This window comes from Morchella sextelata (genome assembly GCF_020137385.1).
Source record: "Morchella sextelata strain SCLS chromosome Unknown scls_28, whole genome shotgun sequence".
In the NCBI taxonomy this organism is placed as follows: domain Eukaryota; kingdom Fungi; phylum Ascomycota; class Pezizomycetes; order Pezizales; family Morchellaceae; genus Morchella; species Morchella sextelata.
In genome coordinates this window covers 325,746-342,611 of record NW_025408643.1, presented here as the reverse complement: position 1 = coordinate 342,611, position 16,866 = coordinate 325,746, and the positions used below count along the sequence as shown (strand labels likewise).

General features: G+C 46.9%; 2 protein-coding genes across 2 annotated transcripts; one reads left to right on the top strand and one right to left on the bottom strand.

Annotated features, from left to right (window-relative positions):
* Positions 1-6,087: 6,087 nt before the first annotated feature.
* On the top strand, positions 6,088-7,735 carry H6S33_008779 (uncharacterized protein; the record flags this gene model as incomplete). Its single annotated transcript, XM_044840238.1, has 2 exons — positions 6,088-6,634; positions 6,720-7,735. 2 exons carry the CDS (start codon positions 6,088-6,090, stop codon positions 7,733-7,735), a joined length of 1,563 nt encoding a protein of 520 aa, XP_044687635.1.
* A 4,203-nt stretch (positions 7,736-11,938) lies between these two features.
* Positions 11,939-14,411, bottom strand: H6S33_008778 (uncharacterized protein; the record flags this gene model as incomplete). Its single annotated transcript, XM_044840237.1, has 3 exons — positions 11,939-12,401; positions 12,457-13,722; positions 14,038-14,411. The coding sequence occupies 3 exons, from the start codon at positions 14,409-14,411 to the stop codon at positions 11,939-11,941; spliced, it is 2,103 nt and encodes a 700-aa protein (XP_044687634.1).
* Positions 14,412-16,866: the final 2,455 nt, after the last annotated feature.

Sequence of the window (16,866 nt, the reverse complement as noted above, 5' to 3'; positions counted from 1 at the left end):
GTGCGTTGGCCGAGAAAACATACCCTATGCCTGCTCAGAAGCTGAAAATTTACCTCATCCCAATGCAAGCTCAAGCCACTATTGTTTAAATCGTAACTACTAAAGTATAGTTTCAGATGCCGGTACTTATCAGTCTGGTTCCTGACAATTTATCACTCAGCCGGGCCCGCATACCTGGGCTGGGTCTCGATGGTCTGGATTACTACTCCGTAGCTATAGATCTACCTACTATAGCTATGGGTAGGCACTCGTAGCTAGGTGCTTTGGTCGGGAGCTGATCTATGCAGTGGTCTGGACGATGAAAGATTAGATTATCTATTTATCAATCATCAAATCAATTAATTGTACTATGCGTGATATTACACAACAGACGCCTCTCTGTATAACATCTCTTAGTTTAACGCTGCCACAGCCTCCAATACAGTAACCCATTGGATGGAAAACAGAATCCGAATGTGCGCCCTAAAAGCACAATCGTAGTATACCTCGATGATCATAATTATTAGGAAAAAACTGCGGGCTACGAGCGGGGTACATAGAAAGAGTAGTGATTTTTTGTAGTGATCGTGACAATTAAACGCAATATCTACGTCAATCAATTGCTTTTATTTTGGAGACTAACTACTCTAACCTCCAGCCCTGGTGCACGATGATTACTGAGTTTTACGAAAAACGGTGATTTCGAGTACCGAGTGACAAAAGAAAAGAAAAGAAAAAGCCAATACGTCAGTCAAGAACAATTGCTTTTGAGGACAGGTATCGATTGAACAATTGCGAGTAGCTAGAGTGCCTATTCTAGAGTGGATAGCCCTAACCTAGGAAGTGAACGATGGGATTCGGCCATTCCCGAGTAACCATTGCAATTGGGTAATCTACGACGTATTTTTTTTCGAAAAAAACAGGTTCCTTTTTCCTCTCATTAACGTCGAACATCACAGAATTTGCTTTTTTCCGGTCGCATTCAGGATACATACCCGAAAGCTCACCTCTTCTCAGCACTCGGTACGTACCTCTTCTTCCACGGAAAAATAACCATCCAGTCACATACCGTTTCAACGGTCACACACATCAAACTTCCTCTCGTACCTGGTCTAATTCGTCGTGGAGGAGGAGAAGGAAGTGATTGAGTGGGGGGGACCCTTAACATTTTCCCCGCAAAAACAAAGGACGCCACGCCAGCCACGGTTGCAGACTTGCAGTTGTTACAGCTTACGACTCCACGTGATATCACCGCCGCGACCTGGTGCCCCACGCGAATGAGTGAGTGGCCGATGAGGACACTGACTTTCACGATGCTGTGAGGTTTCCTTGTATGTAATTCCAAATTTCCCCCTGTGACCTGAGCTGTAGTGAAAAAGAAACGTTTCAAGATTTTCGCTTCGAAGCTTCAATTCCCCCCACTCGGTCACTCGAAACTCTGGTGGACGGACGCAGGTGGATCTCAACAGCGGGTTTTCATCGAGTTAAGCTTCCCCCGATTAAATTGCATTATTGTTTATAGCTTCCTTTTTCCTACCCCACGATCAATCAATTGGATCATACGACTCCTCTAATATGGCACTATAGGGGCAAGATCTGGAAATCTTTATTTGAGTTTTCCCCAGGCCTAACCTCTCTGGACTCGTTGAACGATCGCGACCCGCCATTTTCATGGGGAACGAAACCACGGGGTACCCCGTGATGGATATCGGCTATCGTCGTCGATATTCGGCCGACAATTGCTTGTTTTTTTTTAGATCCGTACATCTAGCCTCCTGGTCACGAAGAGACTTCTTCCCACTGACCAGCAGAAGCAAGAGAGCGGGCTCCGGCACTTTTTGATACCGAAGCCCTAACTACCGGCCGGTACTCTACATACACAGTCAGCTGGGGTGGCCTCTTGAGAAGATATTCTTAGAAGTTAGGACTACCAAAAGCCACTATCATCTACTCTAGCTATTAGGGTTTTTACTCAAAGTCTAGATTATCGATCAACACTATCACCGTCAGATAGGGCAGATCATGGGCCCTTTTTCCGAGAAGTTCCGTTCTTTAGCGATATAAAGAGAGCAGGCCACTCCACCGTGGCCGCTTATGAATGATTTGAAAACTGGTGCCCTTGTGGCGGGTAGATATAGATTCCTAGATACGAGAGGTGGTACTTGCGTTGTAAGGCTGAAGTCGCAGAAGAAGAAGCTGTAAGACGTTGCCATGTGTGTACCACTACACAACGCTACTTACTAAGTAGGCCAAAGTAGTTCCGGCCGAGCGCCAGCCAACTAACACGAGCGGTTTTTTTTTCTTCCCCTTCCCCACCACCACCGCCGCCGCCGCACTTCGGAAATTGGCGTTTCAACGGGTCAGGAGAGCCTCAATAGGCAGTGAATAAGAAGAGCAGGGGTTGTAAAGGAAGCGGTTCCCGGGTGATGAAAGAATGATTGTTTACGAATACACACCTCACTACAGACAAAGTTACATACCAGCTTCCTCAAATGCAGAGGTAGGTTCCGTTTCTCACGAACTCTTTCTTCTCTGGCATCTGCTCTGCGCGTTGACCCTGGCACCATCACAGTATCCCAGGGTCTTAACTACATGTAGTTGGGGGCACGGGAGTTTAGCCTCCCTTTCCCTCCCTCCCTTCCCTGACCCTGGTTCCTGGATTGGCTCTTTTCAGCCGCTTCCGGAACCGGAGAAGGAGAGTTAGGAGTGAGGATGAGTATGGATGGAGTTAGGAGGGAGGGAGATGATGAGGGGCGCAACTTCTTGTCTCGAGGGAGGCCACCCCGGAAGACGGACGTCGTCGGGGAGATGGCGCTGTTGTGTTGGTTGTTTCTGTGCTGCGCTCTTTTTGTTTCAATTGTTGTCGTGCTGCGCTGCTTGCCAGTGCTGGGCGCACACAAAGAAAAATGCCTAACCTACAATGTACCTACACATTGCATTGTTTGCTTGCTTGCTTGCTGCTTGCTTGACCGACTGCAGGCTACGTAGGCGTGCATTCGGTTTCGTTCGTATGTACATGTACTTAGCTAGGTGGTATGTACAGCCTTACGAGCTGCGCGCTGCTGGGTGCCGATGTTGGGGACTACATGTATCTCCCGGCCGCATGTATGTACTCCTAGAGTAGGCACTCTATGTATGTATTCTGGAGGTACCCAGCGTGTTCATCTAATTGATAGAGTGAAGATTAAGCTACATAGGGTGCCTGTGTAGAGTACAATACATGTACTATGCTTCTACATACCCTCCACACGTGGTCGATAATTGAGATAAACTGTAACTGGAAGGGTAAACTCTAACTCGAGAGGTGTTTAGAGTTAGAGTTAGCATTCATGGCGGTGCAACGGTGGTACGGTCTGGAGTAGAGTACTTGTGGTAGCATCGACGACCTGGACATCCCACCTGCTTGCTTGATGGGACAATACACAATAGCTAAATGACTACTGGCACTACTAGAACTTACAGTACCGCAGTAAACTTGCTACTACTACTACCTCTACATACTACGTGACTACCACTACTGATCTGCTCTAGAGTACATAAGTAGCTACATGTATGCAGATAGCTTATATGTAGCTGTACCAACTCTATATTTATCTTTTTGGCTTCGACTATCATACACACTTTGGTTATCTCCATCTGTCCATCTGTCCTGTCCTGTCCTGTCCGTCCTGTCATCCTAGGTAGATAGACAGATTAGACAGGTCAGGCAGCACTAGGGCGACCCGACCAATGTATATTCAGCGGCGGGGAAAGAATTGGGTTTGCTTTTCTTTTCTACTTTATCTACTCGCAAAGAAGAAATTTCTCGGGTTTCATGAATCACTCACTCGACTCACTCACGGGGTGCAATTAACTACAGTAACCATCGTTCGTTTCTTGCACTCTCCCCCCCATGTCCACCCCGCAAACGCGCCTCAAAACTTGTTTTAGTTTTTGTTTATGCTGCGGGAGAAGACTAACTACATACATCAAATCGCATCCTCAATGTGCTTCTAGATTATGTAGAGTAGCTACTTTCGAATTTCTATATGTATGTATCTAGGTACGTTTGCTTCCTTCCCGACGTAGAGTAGACAGAAGCATGTATGTATGTCGAAGAAAGAACAAAGTGCCGGTGGAGGAGAGAGAGAGAGGTAGGACACACAGACCCACGCACGTCCCAGCGCCGCGTCCCCCGACCTTCTTTGTACGCTGCTGCAGCGCATGCTTCTTTACGCTGCGCTACTCTACAGGCAGGCAGACAACAGCCATCCGAGGTGGATGGATGGCCATGGATGGTGGAGGAGAACAGAACCACGTTTTGTGTCTAGCTGGAGGTATGGAGAGGCCATGTTGTAACTGCTGTTTAGAGGAACTGTAAGGTGAAAGTACGTGAGGTGAAGTGAAATGAACGGGTGCATAGCATAGCATAGCATAGGTAGGCATAATCTCCAAACCAGTGCACCACCACCACTACCGTATAATCTCTCAGACAGAAGATTGCTTTCCTTGCTCGGAGTCAACAGAATCGCCATAGCAGAACATAGAGCAATCCTATCCATCCATTCCCGTGACGTGCTCACCACCCAGTAAGGAAGGGAGAGAAAAAAACACCACTGATGTTTTTCTGTTCCACTCCAGATCTGAGGTGCAGCTCAGAGCGCAGTGCGGTGCGGTGCGGAGGTGCGGTGCAAACTTACTCAGTCACTCACACTCACTCACGACTCACTGTCCTCCTCCTACCCTACCTAGATGATGGTAATTTGCGCTTCTACATGAAATAAAAATAATAAACGTGAACTCTTCTCTCATTAACACTGTGCCTATCACAATCACCACCAACCCACTGCTTTGGGTCATTACCCTCCGAGCAAGCCCATCATCCATCCCTCCAACCAGCCATCCAACCAGCCATCCATCCAGCCATCCATCCAGCCCGCATTATTCTTCTGCTGCTTCTTCTGCTTCTTCCTGATCTCTAACTACTAGCTTTCTCCTTCACACCCCTCTCCCCTCCCTTCCCGTTCAGCCATAAAATAGGGTTTTTTTTTTAAAAAAAAAAAAGTATCCCCCACGCACCCCGGCACCACCACACACCGGGCTGGGAATTAAAATACAATACATATACATTCACGCCCCCACCGCTAAAGAGAGAGTGAAAATCAACTCATCGGTCCCAAGTCAAGTCAAGTCCAGTCCAGTCCAGTCCAGTCCGTAGTGGACACCTTAACTTAAACCTAAGGCAAACTCCACTTCCTCACTGACCAAGTGGTACTTACTTGACTATCTACTGCCTAATACCTTACTATACATACTCAAACCCACTCCCTCACTCATCCCTATCCTATCGCAAACCCGGAAAGAGTTCCGGCCCCGGATTTTCGTCTATCTATACTATCCACTCTACAATCAAGAAAGGGAAGAAAAAAAACTCAAATTCGGGTTTTGGTTGGTCCATCTACGCGACAGACAGAGACGGGTCTAAAACGTTCAAGCCGCAGTAAATAGAGTGGGAAGTACTTAACTTAGCCCACCACCACCACTAGCATCACCCCCCCAACCTTGATTGTGCCACGCAAGTCTGCAGCAAAAGCAAGCAAAGCAACGAAAATCCACCACTACTACTACATTACTACTACTACTACTACTACTACTACTACTACTACTACTACTACTACTACTACTACTACTACTTACTGCCTACCGCTGCTGCTGCTTCTGCTTCTGCTTCTGCTTCTGCTTCTGCTTCTGCTTCTGCTTCTGCTTCTGCTTCTGCTTCTGCTTCTGCTTCTGCTAGATAGCACCACGGCAACAGCATCCACAGCTACTACCACCATAACTACTTAGGAAGAGGAAGAAATCGAAGGAAAAAAAGGAAATAAGAAGAAGCAAGAAAGAAGGCAGACCCACCACCGCCGTCATTCCCCTCTCCGCTGTCCATATCCCTCCGAGGCATAAATCACATCGGGCCCGCTCTGTAGTTTTCCAATTGAGCAACAGTCAGCCCAGCCATCCATAACAAACCAAACCCTCAGCACAGTTCAGCTTTCTACAGAAAAGGCCAACAAGCATAGATAGCAAAGCAAACTCGACCTAAAAATAAAAAAATATACCAACAACAATCAATCAATGGCATACTACACAAACTACAACCCCATCATATCACCCCGCCGTCTCGCCGACCGGCGTGGGATACCGCAGCTGCAGCCTCTCGAGCCCGCCTATGAAGCCATGCTTCTGCACAAGCAGAAGTCGCCGCCCAGCACTGTCATGATCGCCGAGATCAGGCAGCACTACTCACCACTAGACTCAACGCACACGGAGGTGCTCCCGTTCCGGTCTGTGGAGACCTTGAAAGAGGAGGACGAGGAAGACGAGCAGGACGAGGTGGAGCAACACAAGCAGCACGAGGACGAGGGATGTGACTGCGATCACGACGAGAACGACGGGCTGGAGGTTGTGTTTGGGTTGGGCGTGAGTGTCAATGGTGGTGACGATGCGGAGGTGGAGGGCATCAGCAGGCAAACGTCGGCTATGCGTCTGACTAAGAAGTTGCACGTTGCGACTGGCGGCGGCGGAGACAGTTATAACTATGAGTACCATCAGTCCCGCTATCACTCTGGCAGTCATCACCACAATGGACAGACACCAATGCCTCTCACGCCTCCATCTAATGGTTTGTTTGCCCCAGGAAAATCTTGTTTTTTTCTTTGATCAATTTTGCTTGTTTGTACAACCAACTAACGAACGAGTGCTCACAGATGACGAAAGACCGTATCCCGGGTCAGACGACCTTATAATCGACCCGGACTGCTTCACTTCCTCCCCTACATCAGCGCCTCAATCCCCCGCCAGTGAGGCCTCCCGTTCCCGCGCAGCAACAATCCTCAACAAGGTCGTGCCGTACAAACTGCGCGCCTCGTTCAAGCGCCGCCTCTCCGGCCCCAACACCAGTGCGCCCCCAGTGCCAGCACTCTCGACGCTGCCCAATTACTACGCTGGCACACCCCCACCAGACGAGCACGATACCTTCGACGACTTCTTCCGCCCATCCTCAAACTCACCGGCCTCCCCACACCCCCCAGCCGCCACCAGCATAACCAGCTATCCCGCCTCCCCCGTCTACTCCCCACTTACAGTGGCGACAGACGTCTTCCCCGAGATGTACAACAGTCATATCTCCTCCTCCGAGCTTGTCTCTTCGCCCCTCCATCCCCCCACAATCTCACCCCTCATGTCCCCCACCGCCGCTTCCGCATCCCAGACCTCACTCCATCTCGTCACTTCCCACCCAACCCACACCCACAAAAAGGTCCCCAGCATTGATCCAGCCACTCCACTAGCCCCCCGCCGCCCTTCTGCACCTGTCACAGCTGTCACGGCAGACTCCCTCGCAGACATGATTGAGGAGATGAATGCCGACCTTGCCGCGTACGACACTGCCTACTCGTGCATGATCGCGAGTGGGTGGAGCAGCCCACAGGAGCTGCGCAATGTCGAGCTGCAGAGAAAGGACAAGGAGGCGGAATGGCGGGTGAGGATTGCAGAGTCAAAGAAGGTGCTGGAGTATGCCAGACGGGTAGAGGTCATGGGACTTGCGGGCCTGGAGAGACTCGAGTCCAATGCATCAGGCGCCTCGGGAGTTAGTGTTGGGAGTGCAGGCGGTGAGAGCATGGGCATGCAGACACTTATTCCGGTGACGGTGTTGCCAGTGGGCGCGAGCGAGACAGGGAGCTTGAGGAGTTTGAGGGGCTCAGAGAGGACTATGTCCAGATGAGCTTCTCTGTTTTATTTTGGATATTTTGTACAGGTTTTTTTCTTATGTTTTGGTTTTCCTTCTGGTCCGGATAATGTTTATGACATGACTGACACGACATTCCTTACGACTCTTGTTTGTGTTTTCTCTTTGTTTTTCCTTATTTGTCTGGAAACGATTTTCCTATCACCATTGGGGGGCTTTTCTCTCTATCTATCTATGGGCGCACTATAATGTTTAAGGTGGTGTTTTGTTTTATCTTTATCTTTACTGTTTGTATAAACTTGGAGCTACTTACTAGAAACGGGCAAAAAAGGTGGTTTTTTTATCTTTTATTATCTATTTACGAATCTTTTTTTTATCTTATCACAAACTACTCATACTACTATTTTACAGAGGAAACGGAAATGGAAAATGGAAATATTGGCTGGTTGATTGAATTGGAATCATTGGCGGCGATCTTTGAAGGAAAAAATGCATCTTGTTCTTATTGTTTAGTTTTACCAATTACGGCGAGCGAATGGTCTTTCTCTTGTATCTTATTCAAGCGCTTACTACTGAGCTGAAAGAGAGCGAGTGTTTTGGGAAGAGGTTCCTTTTTTTTTTTTTTTTGGCTTTTATTATATATGCCTCGTGCTTTATTGAGCTCTTTTTGTTTTTTCTGGGGGGGGTCTCTCTTTTACCCCGCTGCTAGATACGGTAGCCTTATTTCCCCCATTTGTTCTCTGTAGAGTAGAGAAATGGGAATCACAAAATAAATATATAAAAAAGAAAAATAAATATTGAAAATTCATTATTATCGGTACCTGAACTGTCCAAAGCAAAAAGAAAGCAAAAGCGAAAAGAAAGCCTCTTCCCGCAACGGACGGCAAAGAGAGAGAGGGGTGATGTTTTCTTGCGCATCATACCTACATGGCACACACCCACTTCCTAGAATGTAACGCCGAGGTTTATAAATATCTCTCTTTCTGGCCTGTCTGGTGCTGCCCTTCTTCGTCGGCCAAGTGTTTTGAAACGTTGAAACCTGGGGAATGACCATTTCGTCGGTCTTGCCTTGTAAAAGTCAAGTCACGTCCCAAACTTGTTCCCCATTCCTATCGTCCTATCCCATCCTCGTCTAGCACCTCCTTCTACAATATTCCAGAAGAACGGCTAGCCAGTACGGAAGCGTCACACGCCTTTTCCCATCCAGTTAGGTGGCCATTTCTGCGCGCGGGGGGAAACGTCGGGATTGCCCCGATGATGAAACACGGGATTCCCCTACACAAGTGCAGATTATGTAGAGTGTAGCTGTAGTTAGCTACATGTAGTTGAAAACCGTCCGAAAATGTAATGGTGTTTTTGGTAGGTTAGGTTAGGTTTGCGCTGAGGCACTGCGCCAGACAAGAGTGCCAGTAAACTTCTCAACCGTCCCAGGGGAGGGGGTTTGTCGTGCCTACAAAGCCATGCTTTGATTCGCGGGGTTTTCCTTTATGACGTCAGCGGTAGACCGCCAATCGTTATCAACGGACGACAACAAACCAGGGGCAGCGAAGGGGTTAGAGCACATACATACTTTTCGATAGGGAATAGGGAAAGTATGTAGCAGGAGGTCCACAGGCAGGGGACTCGGCGTGCATCTCTTAATGGCTTCACGGCCCCGTCGGTATGTATCCCGATGTAACTCCACAGGTCTCACCGGCCGGCCGGTCCGGGTTAAACCCTATTACCGGTACCGTGGCAAGGTGACTGCTCCTGTCGACGTTTTTCGCTGTGGTTAGGTTAGGCTTGGAAACCAGGGTGCTGAGGTCAATGATCAAGGCAGGGACTAACCAGGTGAGGGTGTGCTTGATGTATGGATTCAGTTAGTTTGGGGATGATCGGATATTTCTGTCTCAGTCGGACAAACAAAAATGCTTGACCACAGTGTTTGCAGCCAAGCCTGCACGTGAGTGTCAATAGTGACTAACCCTAAACAGCTCGGTTCATAGGATATGATTCGACTCGAGGGGAGTAAAGGGATCGGTCAGATCTTTCTCAAGTAGAACATTGTCTCGGGTGTAAAAAGACCTCCTTTGGTTTGGCTTCATCTGGAACATATTGACCTTCATCTTAGACATCCACATGCCCATCCATGATCTCTAAGTGCTCAAGTGAGGCTTCAGTCCCATGGCTCTGGTAAATACCTAGATCACTCCATCATCTCCGCGAGGGGGGTAATCACGGCTGATAGGTGTATGTATGTATGTGTCGTATAATCAAAATTAGCAAATCATGTTATTCCTCAACTGAATATATCGATCACGAAACATCACTCGTCCCCAGGCCACTTGCAACGTGGCGGCTGTATTTGTTTAATCGGTTAATGTCCAGAAGGTAGGTTACATGCAGCTTGACTTCTGTTATTCCCGATGGACATCGTGTATCTTGCAGTATATATATATGTGCCGATATAGTCTATGGGTTGTTTAATGTTTAGGGCGAGCATATATGGTTGCTTTGTTACGTTGTTAACTCATTAATTTTATGATACATGATTGTTTCGGGGCGCTGTTACCTTTCGAAAGCGATTAGTCTATTGATTGAAGACGAGTGTGAACTGGAGGACTCATGATGAACTAAAATATCATGACCTAGGGCGCCAATTACATACAGTTGGTTATACACATCTTCCCCCTAAGAGTTCCAGACGAAGATAAGTAGGATAAAGGCCTCAGTTGATCAAGATGTCGTAATCTTCACCGTGTATACTCCCTCCCTACCAGTTGGGCTGTCTCTCTGTCGAGGTCTCGAGTTCTGGTTTAGAAAGTGCTGCCACCTGAGGCACAGTATCTAGTGTTAATAATGAGGATGATGACGGTGGTGACAAGCTGACGCAGAATAAAGGGCATATAGTGTCCTGTGGTTCTAGAGTCGAGCCGAGGATATGAACTGTATTGGGATGAAACAGAAATTTGTATATGTGGCGTTGCATATATAAAAAAAGAATTTTGAGTAATTTGGGGTGTGGGGTATAGTTAATATTGTAGTTATACCTAAGTGAAGGTTGCAATTAGATAGCATTTCCAAATTATTAACTTATATATATTTGCTACGAGCGAATTACGTCTGGGAATCTCCTGAAGGTTTTTAACTTCTTGGGTCCTACAGTTTCTCGCATGATAGGTGACATTATACATACAATCAAGAGAGTTCAAACAAATACACCTGGGGGCCCGGATTCAATAAAGGCGGGAATAATTCTAGACATTAACTTTTACATTATATACCATAAAGACTGAATGGTAGACATGAAGCTGACTGATCACTGGAGCCTCTCATTAACGGTAGGCATGACAAGAATATGAAAGTAGATACAACCCTGTTTTAATTTGGTACCACGCCAGGAACCACCGAAATATGAATGCAATTTCACTTGTATCTAACATAATCATAAACATAACCTCTGAACCGTCTCTCTAACTTATAGTAATATCTTGCAGATAATAGCACACCATTGTTTCTATTGTGAAATTATTGCTGAGCTGAATCTCATCACACTGAAATAAAATTTTAATACATGCGGTGCAAATGCTTCGGGATAAGTCTGAACCTTCCGCCGGAAAACCGTTAAACTCCGAGTAAAGTGAACCACATGAACATGGGGGGAGGGGGAAAAAGGGAGATATAAATTCCAAATTAGCAAGAAAAGGAGAAAACAAGACCCCTCCCCAACATAAATAAAAGATCCCAAAATGCGTTTAAAAAGCGACAATAATAACCGAAAGAAATTTAAGAATATTGATAGGAAGAAAAGACGCAAAGACAGTATCAACGCCAATAACCGTCCTTGCCGGAAAATCCAGTGGCAAAATATTCCTCATGAAATCGTGACGTCGTGTGAAAGTGTTATTGAGTCCTCTCAATTGCAGTTGGCCGCCTTGTACCGAAACCGAAAGTATCCCGTCCTCCCTTATACCCTTGCCTAAAAAAGCCCTCCGAAATATAAAAACAACTTTTTCCAACCTGACTTGCGTCTAATCGTTTGTATAAAAAAAAAAGGCCCACAAAAACAAACAGGGGCATTCACTATCCGTCAAGGTGTAGATCAACGCACAGTCAGCGCTGCTAGGGCTGACTTCCAGCTGAAACCTCGGGTCCAGTTTCCAATTTTGAATATTCCCCCAAAGAAGGAAATGCCTTGGAAATAAAATAAAAAAATAAAAAAAAACGCCGCCACAAACAAAAAACCACCACTATCGAGATCTAGTCCGAACCCTCTTCGGATATGGCCGAGGTCGCGCAAGGTCCTAAACCAAGACTCCCTGTAGCCGGTGGAATCTCATCCCTCATACAAGCATTCTCTAGGACATTTGTCCATTTCCCGCTTGTTCCACTGTGACTATGCTTTAAGTGTTGTCTAAAGTGGTCGGCACGATAGAATTTCTTAGATTGATTGCACTCTCCAAACTTATGCTCCGTCGTCAAATGTTCAACTCGGGCATCCCATTGTGGAGGCGATGGGAATTCTTTTCCACAGTAACCACAAATTTCTGCATTCGATCTTTGTGGTGACTGGTGAAAGGCAGCTTCATAGCCGCAAAGCGCTGCACAGGACCAAGAGTGTTTCCTCAAATGAAGGGAGTTTTGATGTCGCTCTGCCTCATTTTTGTTTTTAAAGCGGTTGCTGCAGTATTGGCAGCTATACTGTTTCTCTGTTTCGTGCAACCTGCATTTATTCGGTCAGCTTGTGCGAGTAAATAACATTTAGCAAGTGAACTTACTGCAGATCCTCGTATGTCTCGAATTTTTTAGGCTTTTTGGGACAACATTCGCAGATGAACGCGCCAGCCATTTTAGGTGCCGAGAGATGTTTCACAGTAACAGTATCCCTCTCAGCCCCTGTAGCCGTAATTATTGTTTCAGGTCCAGTGCGCTGCCTATTATTTGGTCTATTTGCAGCCAGTGTTATCTGAGATTGACGGAATGGTGCGTCTATAATCTCCATGTCAATCGAGGGTGTATAAGAGGTGGCTGGTGTTCCCCTGTCTACAGTAGTAATACTGCTGGCCAGTGAAGATAGACCGACTGATGAGGACCACTGAGTCGTTAGAGAAGATGCGGATGCGGAAGCAAAAGATCCGGATGCAGATCTAGGAACTTGCGAACTAAAAATCCCAGAAGAAGCACGACACTTAGAAGGTCCACCAGGGGAATTCCGTGCTCCACCTTGATGTATTGGTGATGTTCTTCGACTACGATCGTAGATTTCACTCCCAACACTTTCCAATAGAGGCCCTTTCCTCGTCGGCTCCGAATTCATGGTATCCTCATTCGGGGGAGATGAAGCTCTTCGTTTTGAGCCAACTCGCTGGTGACTAACTTGGCTGGGGTATGAGTTAGACTTTGGAGGTGTACGTGCATCTTGGATCGTAAGCCGCTTCATTTGATACACATGATGATATGGCGCCTCATCCATCTGGTAATCACTATCTTCGTACGGGTCGCAGCTATTTCTGGACTGCATCGAACTAGCGATCCCTGAATCATCAAAACCTGGCCCCAACAATGATGCACTCATTGATCGACGCATTCGGGCGTCTCCATTGGAATGTGCATCATTATCTGTGACATACGATGAAACGCTTGCGTTATCCCCGGAATTACGGATTTCAGTAAACGCCGGCGAAAAAGACGACTGCCCTGGTACCGGTTCTGCCAGTCCCAACGGTGGCGGGATGCCGTCTGCTTGAGCCCATCTTTCAATTGGGGTTTGAGATCCCGGACTAGGTATCGGTATTGGGTTCGAGGTTCGGCTCTTAATAAATTCTTTGGGTGAACGCCAGAGACCTAGGGGTGATGGCGGAAACTCTTCGGGGGTGGGCGTAGTATATGATAACGGTCGATAGTTTTGTGGCTGAGTAAAGTAATTTCGATTTGAAGGTTCTGATTTAGCTCCGCCATTGAGCTTTGCGACAAGACCCATGTCGTAGGCTTTGACCGATTTCTCCATAGCCCCACGTACGGAAGCGTCACCCTGCAATCTGCCACTGAATTCACAAGATTGCAAAAGTTAATAATTGTTCCTCTTTATGTAATTAAACATCGAAACGACAAAGGGCAATAACAAGCAGATTATAACGATGGGTATAGGATCGAGTGGGGAAATGTGCGAGATATTATTATCGGAGCATATCAATGCATATATTAAATAAATGCTACAAGAAGTATTGATATTGGCAATATGGGTACTCAACTCCTTGGTATTCTTTAGAGGTTTCCTGGGAAAGTCACTGTTCCAATATTTCGGAAAAGAGTTTTCATTCCTGGTTCTGGTGTCTTCAAGGTTACCGGGGGGGTCATACTGTGATTCTCCATTTTTTCGAGATACTCTCGAAGGCCAATCATTAGAGGACAGTCGATTTCCTCGACCATCCCGGTCCCTCGTTTCCTCTCTTCTTCGCCGTCGCGCGATTTCTTTTCCTTCACTATCGTCACAATCCTCAGCCATTGAGTCATCGTCATGATGATGATATCGATGAGATGGCAGCGAAGGAGGGTCTAAAGACAATATCGGCGGCGGATTAAGTGAAGGCACTGGTGGGACCTGAGAGCTCTGTGAAGCAAAAGATACCCCCCGGCTAGAAGTGGGGGAGCTTTTGGATAGAGGTATTGGAAGAGGCATAGATCTTTGAGCGATGCGTTGTGGTGAAGATGGGAAGTCGTTGCCTGTGTCCATGGTGTGATTGCCGTCAGGGCTACGGATGGCTGGAAGGCTGAAGTTGTTGTTCAATCGAGGGAAACCCATGAAGAACTGGGGGGGAGGAATACAAGATCGGGCGACGGGTATCTAGTGCTGTGCCTTAATAATAACAATGATTAGATTCATGGGATGATCTTGAAGCAAGATTACCGGGTCCAATTGAATACCTTTAACGATAGCTATGCGACTAGTGCGTGGTGGGAGGGGGTTGGAAACAAGGATTTCTCCGAGAGGATGGTTTCCTTAACTCTCTCGATATATTTGGGTCGTGATCTCTCGTCTAATCAGAGGTTACGGGTCAGCTATTCAACAACACCAGCTGAAGGAGCTGAAACGTTGGCGGCGGATTTTACCAACTAGGAAATAAAATACCCGAGCAAGTACAAAGGTTGCTATTTCATCTCAAAACCCCAATTATTTTTTTCGCCACCTCTACTTGTGCTCGTCGCCTCCTTATCCAAGCTAAATGCTGTCCGGGTCGTTGTGTTCGCTCTCCCTGCCTGAGATAAATTCACCTCGTGGTTGTCGTTCTGTCTCTATCTTTCTACCTTTGTGACTTTCCCCCCCTCTCTCTCTCTCTGTGTGTGTTTCTTTCTTTCGGGATGGTTTCACACCAGCCGCAACTCGATCGCCCGCCGCTAGATCTTGAAGACCCTTCCTGCTGCTAAATCGAATGTGATCCCAACCGGGTCCTGCAACATGCAGCCACAGAACGATTCCCTCAAAAACAACGACTAATTGACGTTGGTTATAAAGCTGTTTTGGACGAATAGCTCAAGTGATCGTGATGGTGAAGAATAAAAATGAGTCGACGAAGTGTGGTGGTTGTGGTGAATGGATAGGGCGAAGTCTAGCTGCACAAGACGGTAGCTACGTAGATGGGATAACTATGTGAACGGTGCCAAAAGAAGGACGTTGTAAGGCGAGAGAAAAATCGAAGGATAAATGGAAGCCGACTAGTAGGTATGTATGACGGACCAAGCAGAGGCGGAGACGTGGGGAAGAGGGGGGTGGAACAAAAAACTGACCTTATGTATGTACGAGGATAGAGAGGTAGGTATATGTATGTACGTGCTAGGTATGTGAGTGCGCCTGTAAGTTATTGAGGGACGCTGTGGTTAGTATGGATATAGCAAATAACAGCTAGATCATATATATCCAAGGGTGCAAGGGGGAGAGGAGACTTCTTCCCTACCCCGTCGGGAGCAGTGAGCAGAGAAGCAGCAGCGATGCAGATTCAGCCTCACAGGGAAACGATGTGAACGCCCTTTCCCTACATTGGGGCGTCCTAGCCTTGCTTTCATGCTACGTAGAGTACTTATTGACCTGACCATACTGGCAGGGCGTTGATTGACCGTTTCCTTACCAGCGAGTACCTAGTGCTCACTTCACTCCACTAGAGCACTACTCTACCTCACCACCATCACCTACATCCACAACCACGACCACAACCATAATCGCCGACTTCTCCGCTAGTACTGCTAACTTATCACTTTTCGTCACAAATGTCTCCGAATCGTGTTCTGCTGGTCTCAAAGCAGCGGCACATAAAACCAGCCCTACCTAGAACCCGCTGCTAAAAATCGACACCGGATTGACAGGGTCGAGAATTACGATTTGAATCATGCTCACACTGTCCGTGCTCGGCCAAGGGAATCTACCATCGGTAGCTAGGGCGAACGCGGTTGTTCCATGAAAGCCTGGCCCCGGGTTCACTCATCCGCCACCGCTGACAGCACTCTCTGGCACTCGTTACAGATAATATTTACAGGGAACATTCAAAGGCAGAGAGTGGGCGAAAAAGAAGGGGGGTAAGGAAAGTTGAAAGGGGGAACAGAGAAACGGAAAAGAAAAGAAAAAACCGAAGGAATGGAGTCAATGAGGTAAGGACATCGAGCTAGCTGTGGGATTGGCCTATTTCCCCTCTGTAACCCTGCCTCGATCCACCAGCTTGGATTGCACACTCACCACTACATGATGACCTCTAAAACTCATTATTAGACGAATATAATGGCTTTCACGGCTAATCTGATCCTCTATATACTCCATCCTTGTGAAAGCCAACGAAATCAATTAGATCAGATAAATTTCTTCATGTTGACTTTTTCTTAAATGAAAAATAAAAATTTAAAAAAGAATTTAAGAACTCTCCATCCTTTAGAAAGATCAATGTAGTGTTGCACAGCTAACTTGACAAGCATCATGTTGCAGCTCCCTCTTAACTTCTCAATCTGGCTTGAAGCCACGACCCTAGTGCATGGTGCGTATAGGTACTGTATCTGCTTGCCTGACCGTGTCTGTGCCTATGCCACTTAGATGCTCCCGAGGGTAGAAACAGTCAGACGTACCTATCATATTGTAAAATCAGATGGAAAGGACATCATGGGAGTCAGGAACGCGAGGTTTGGAAAATCGAAGAATGAGCATGTTT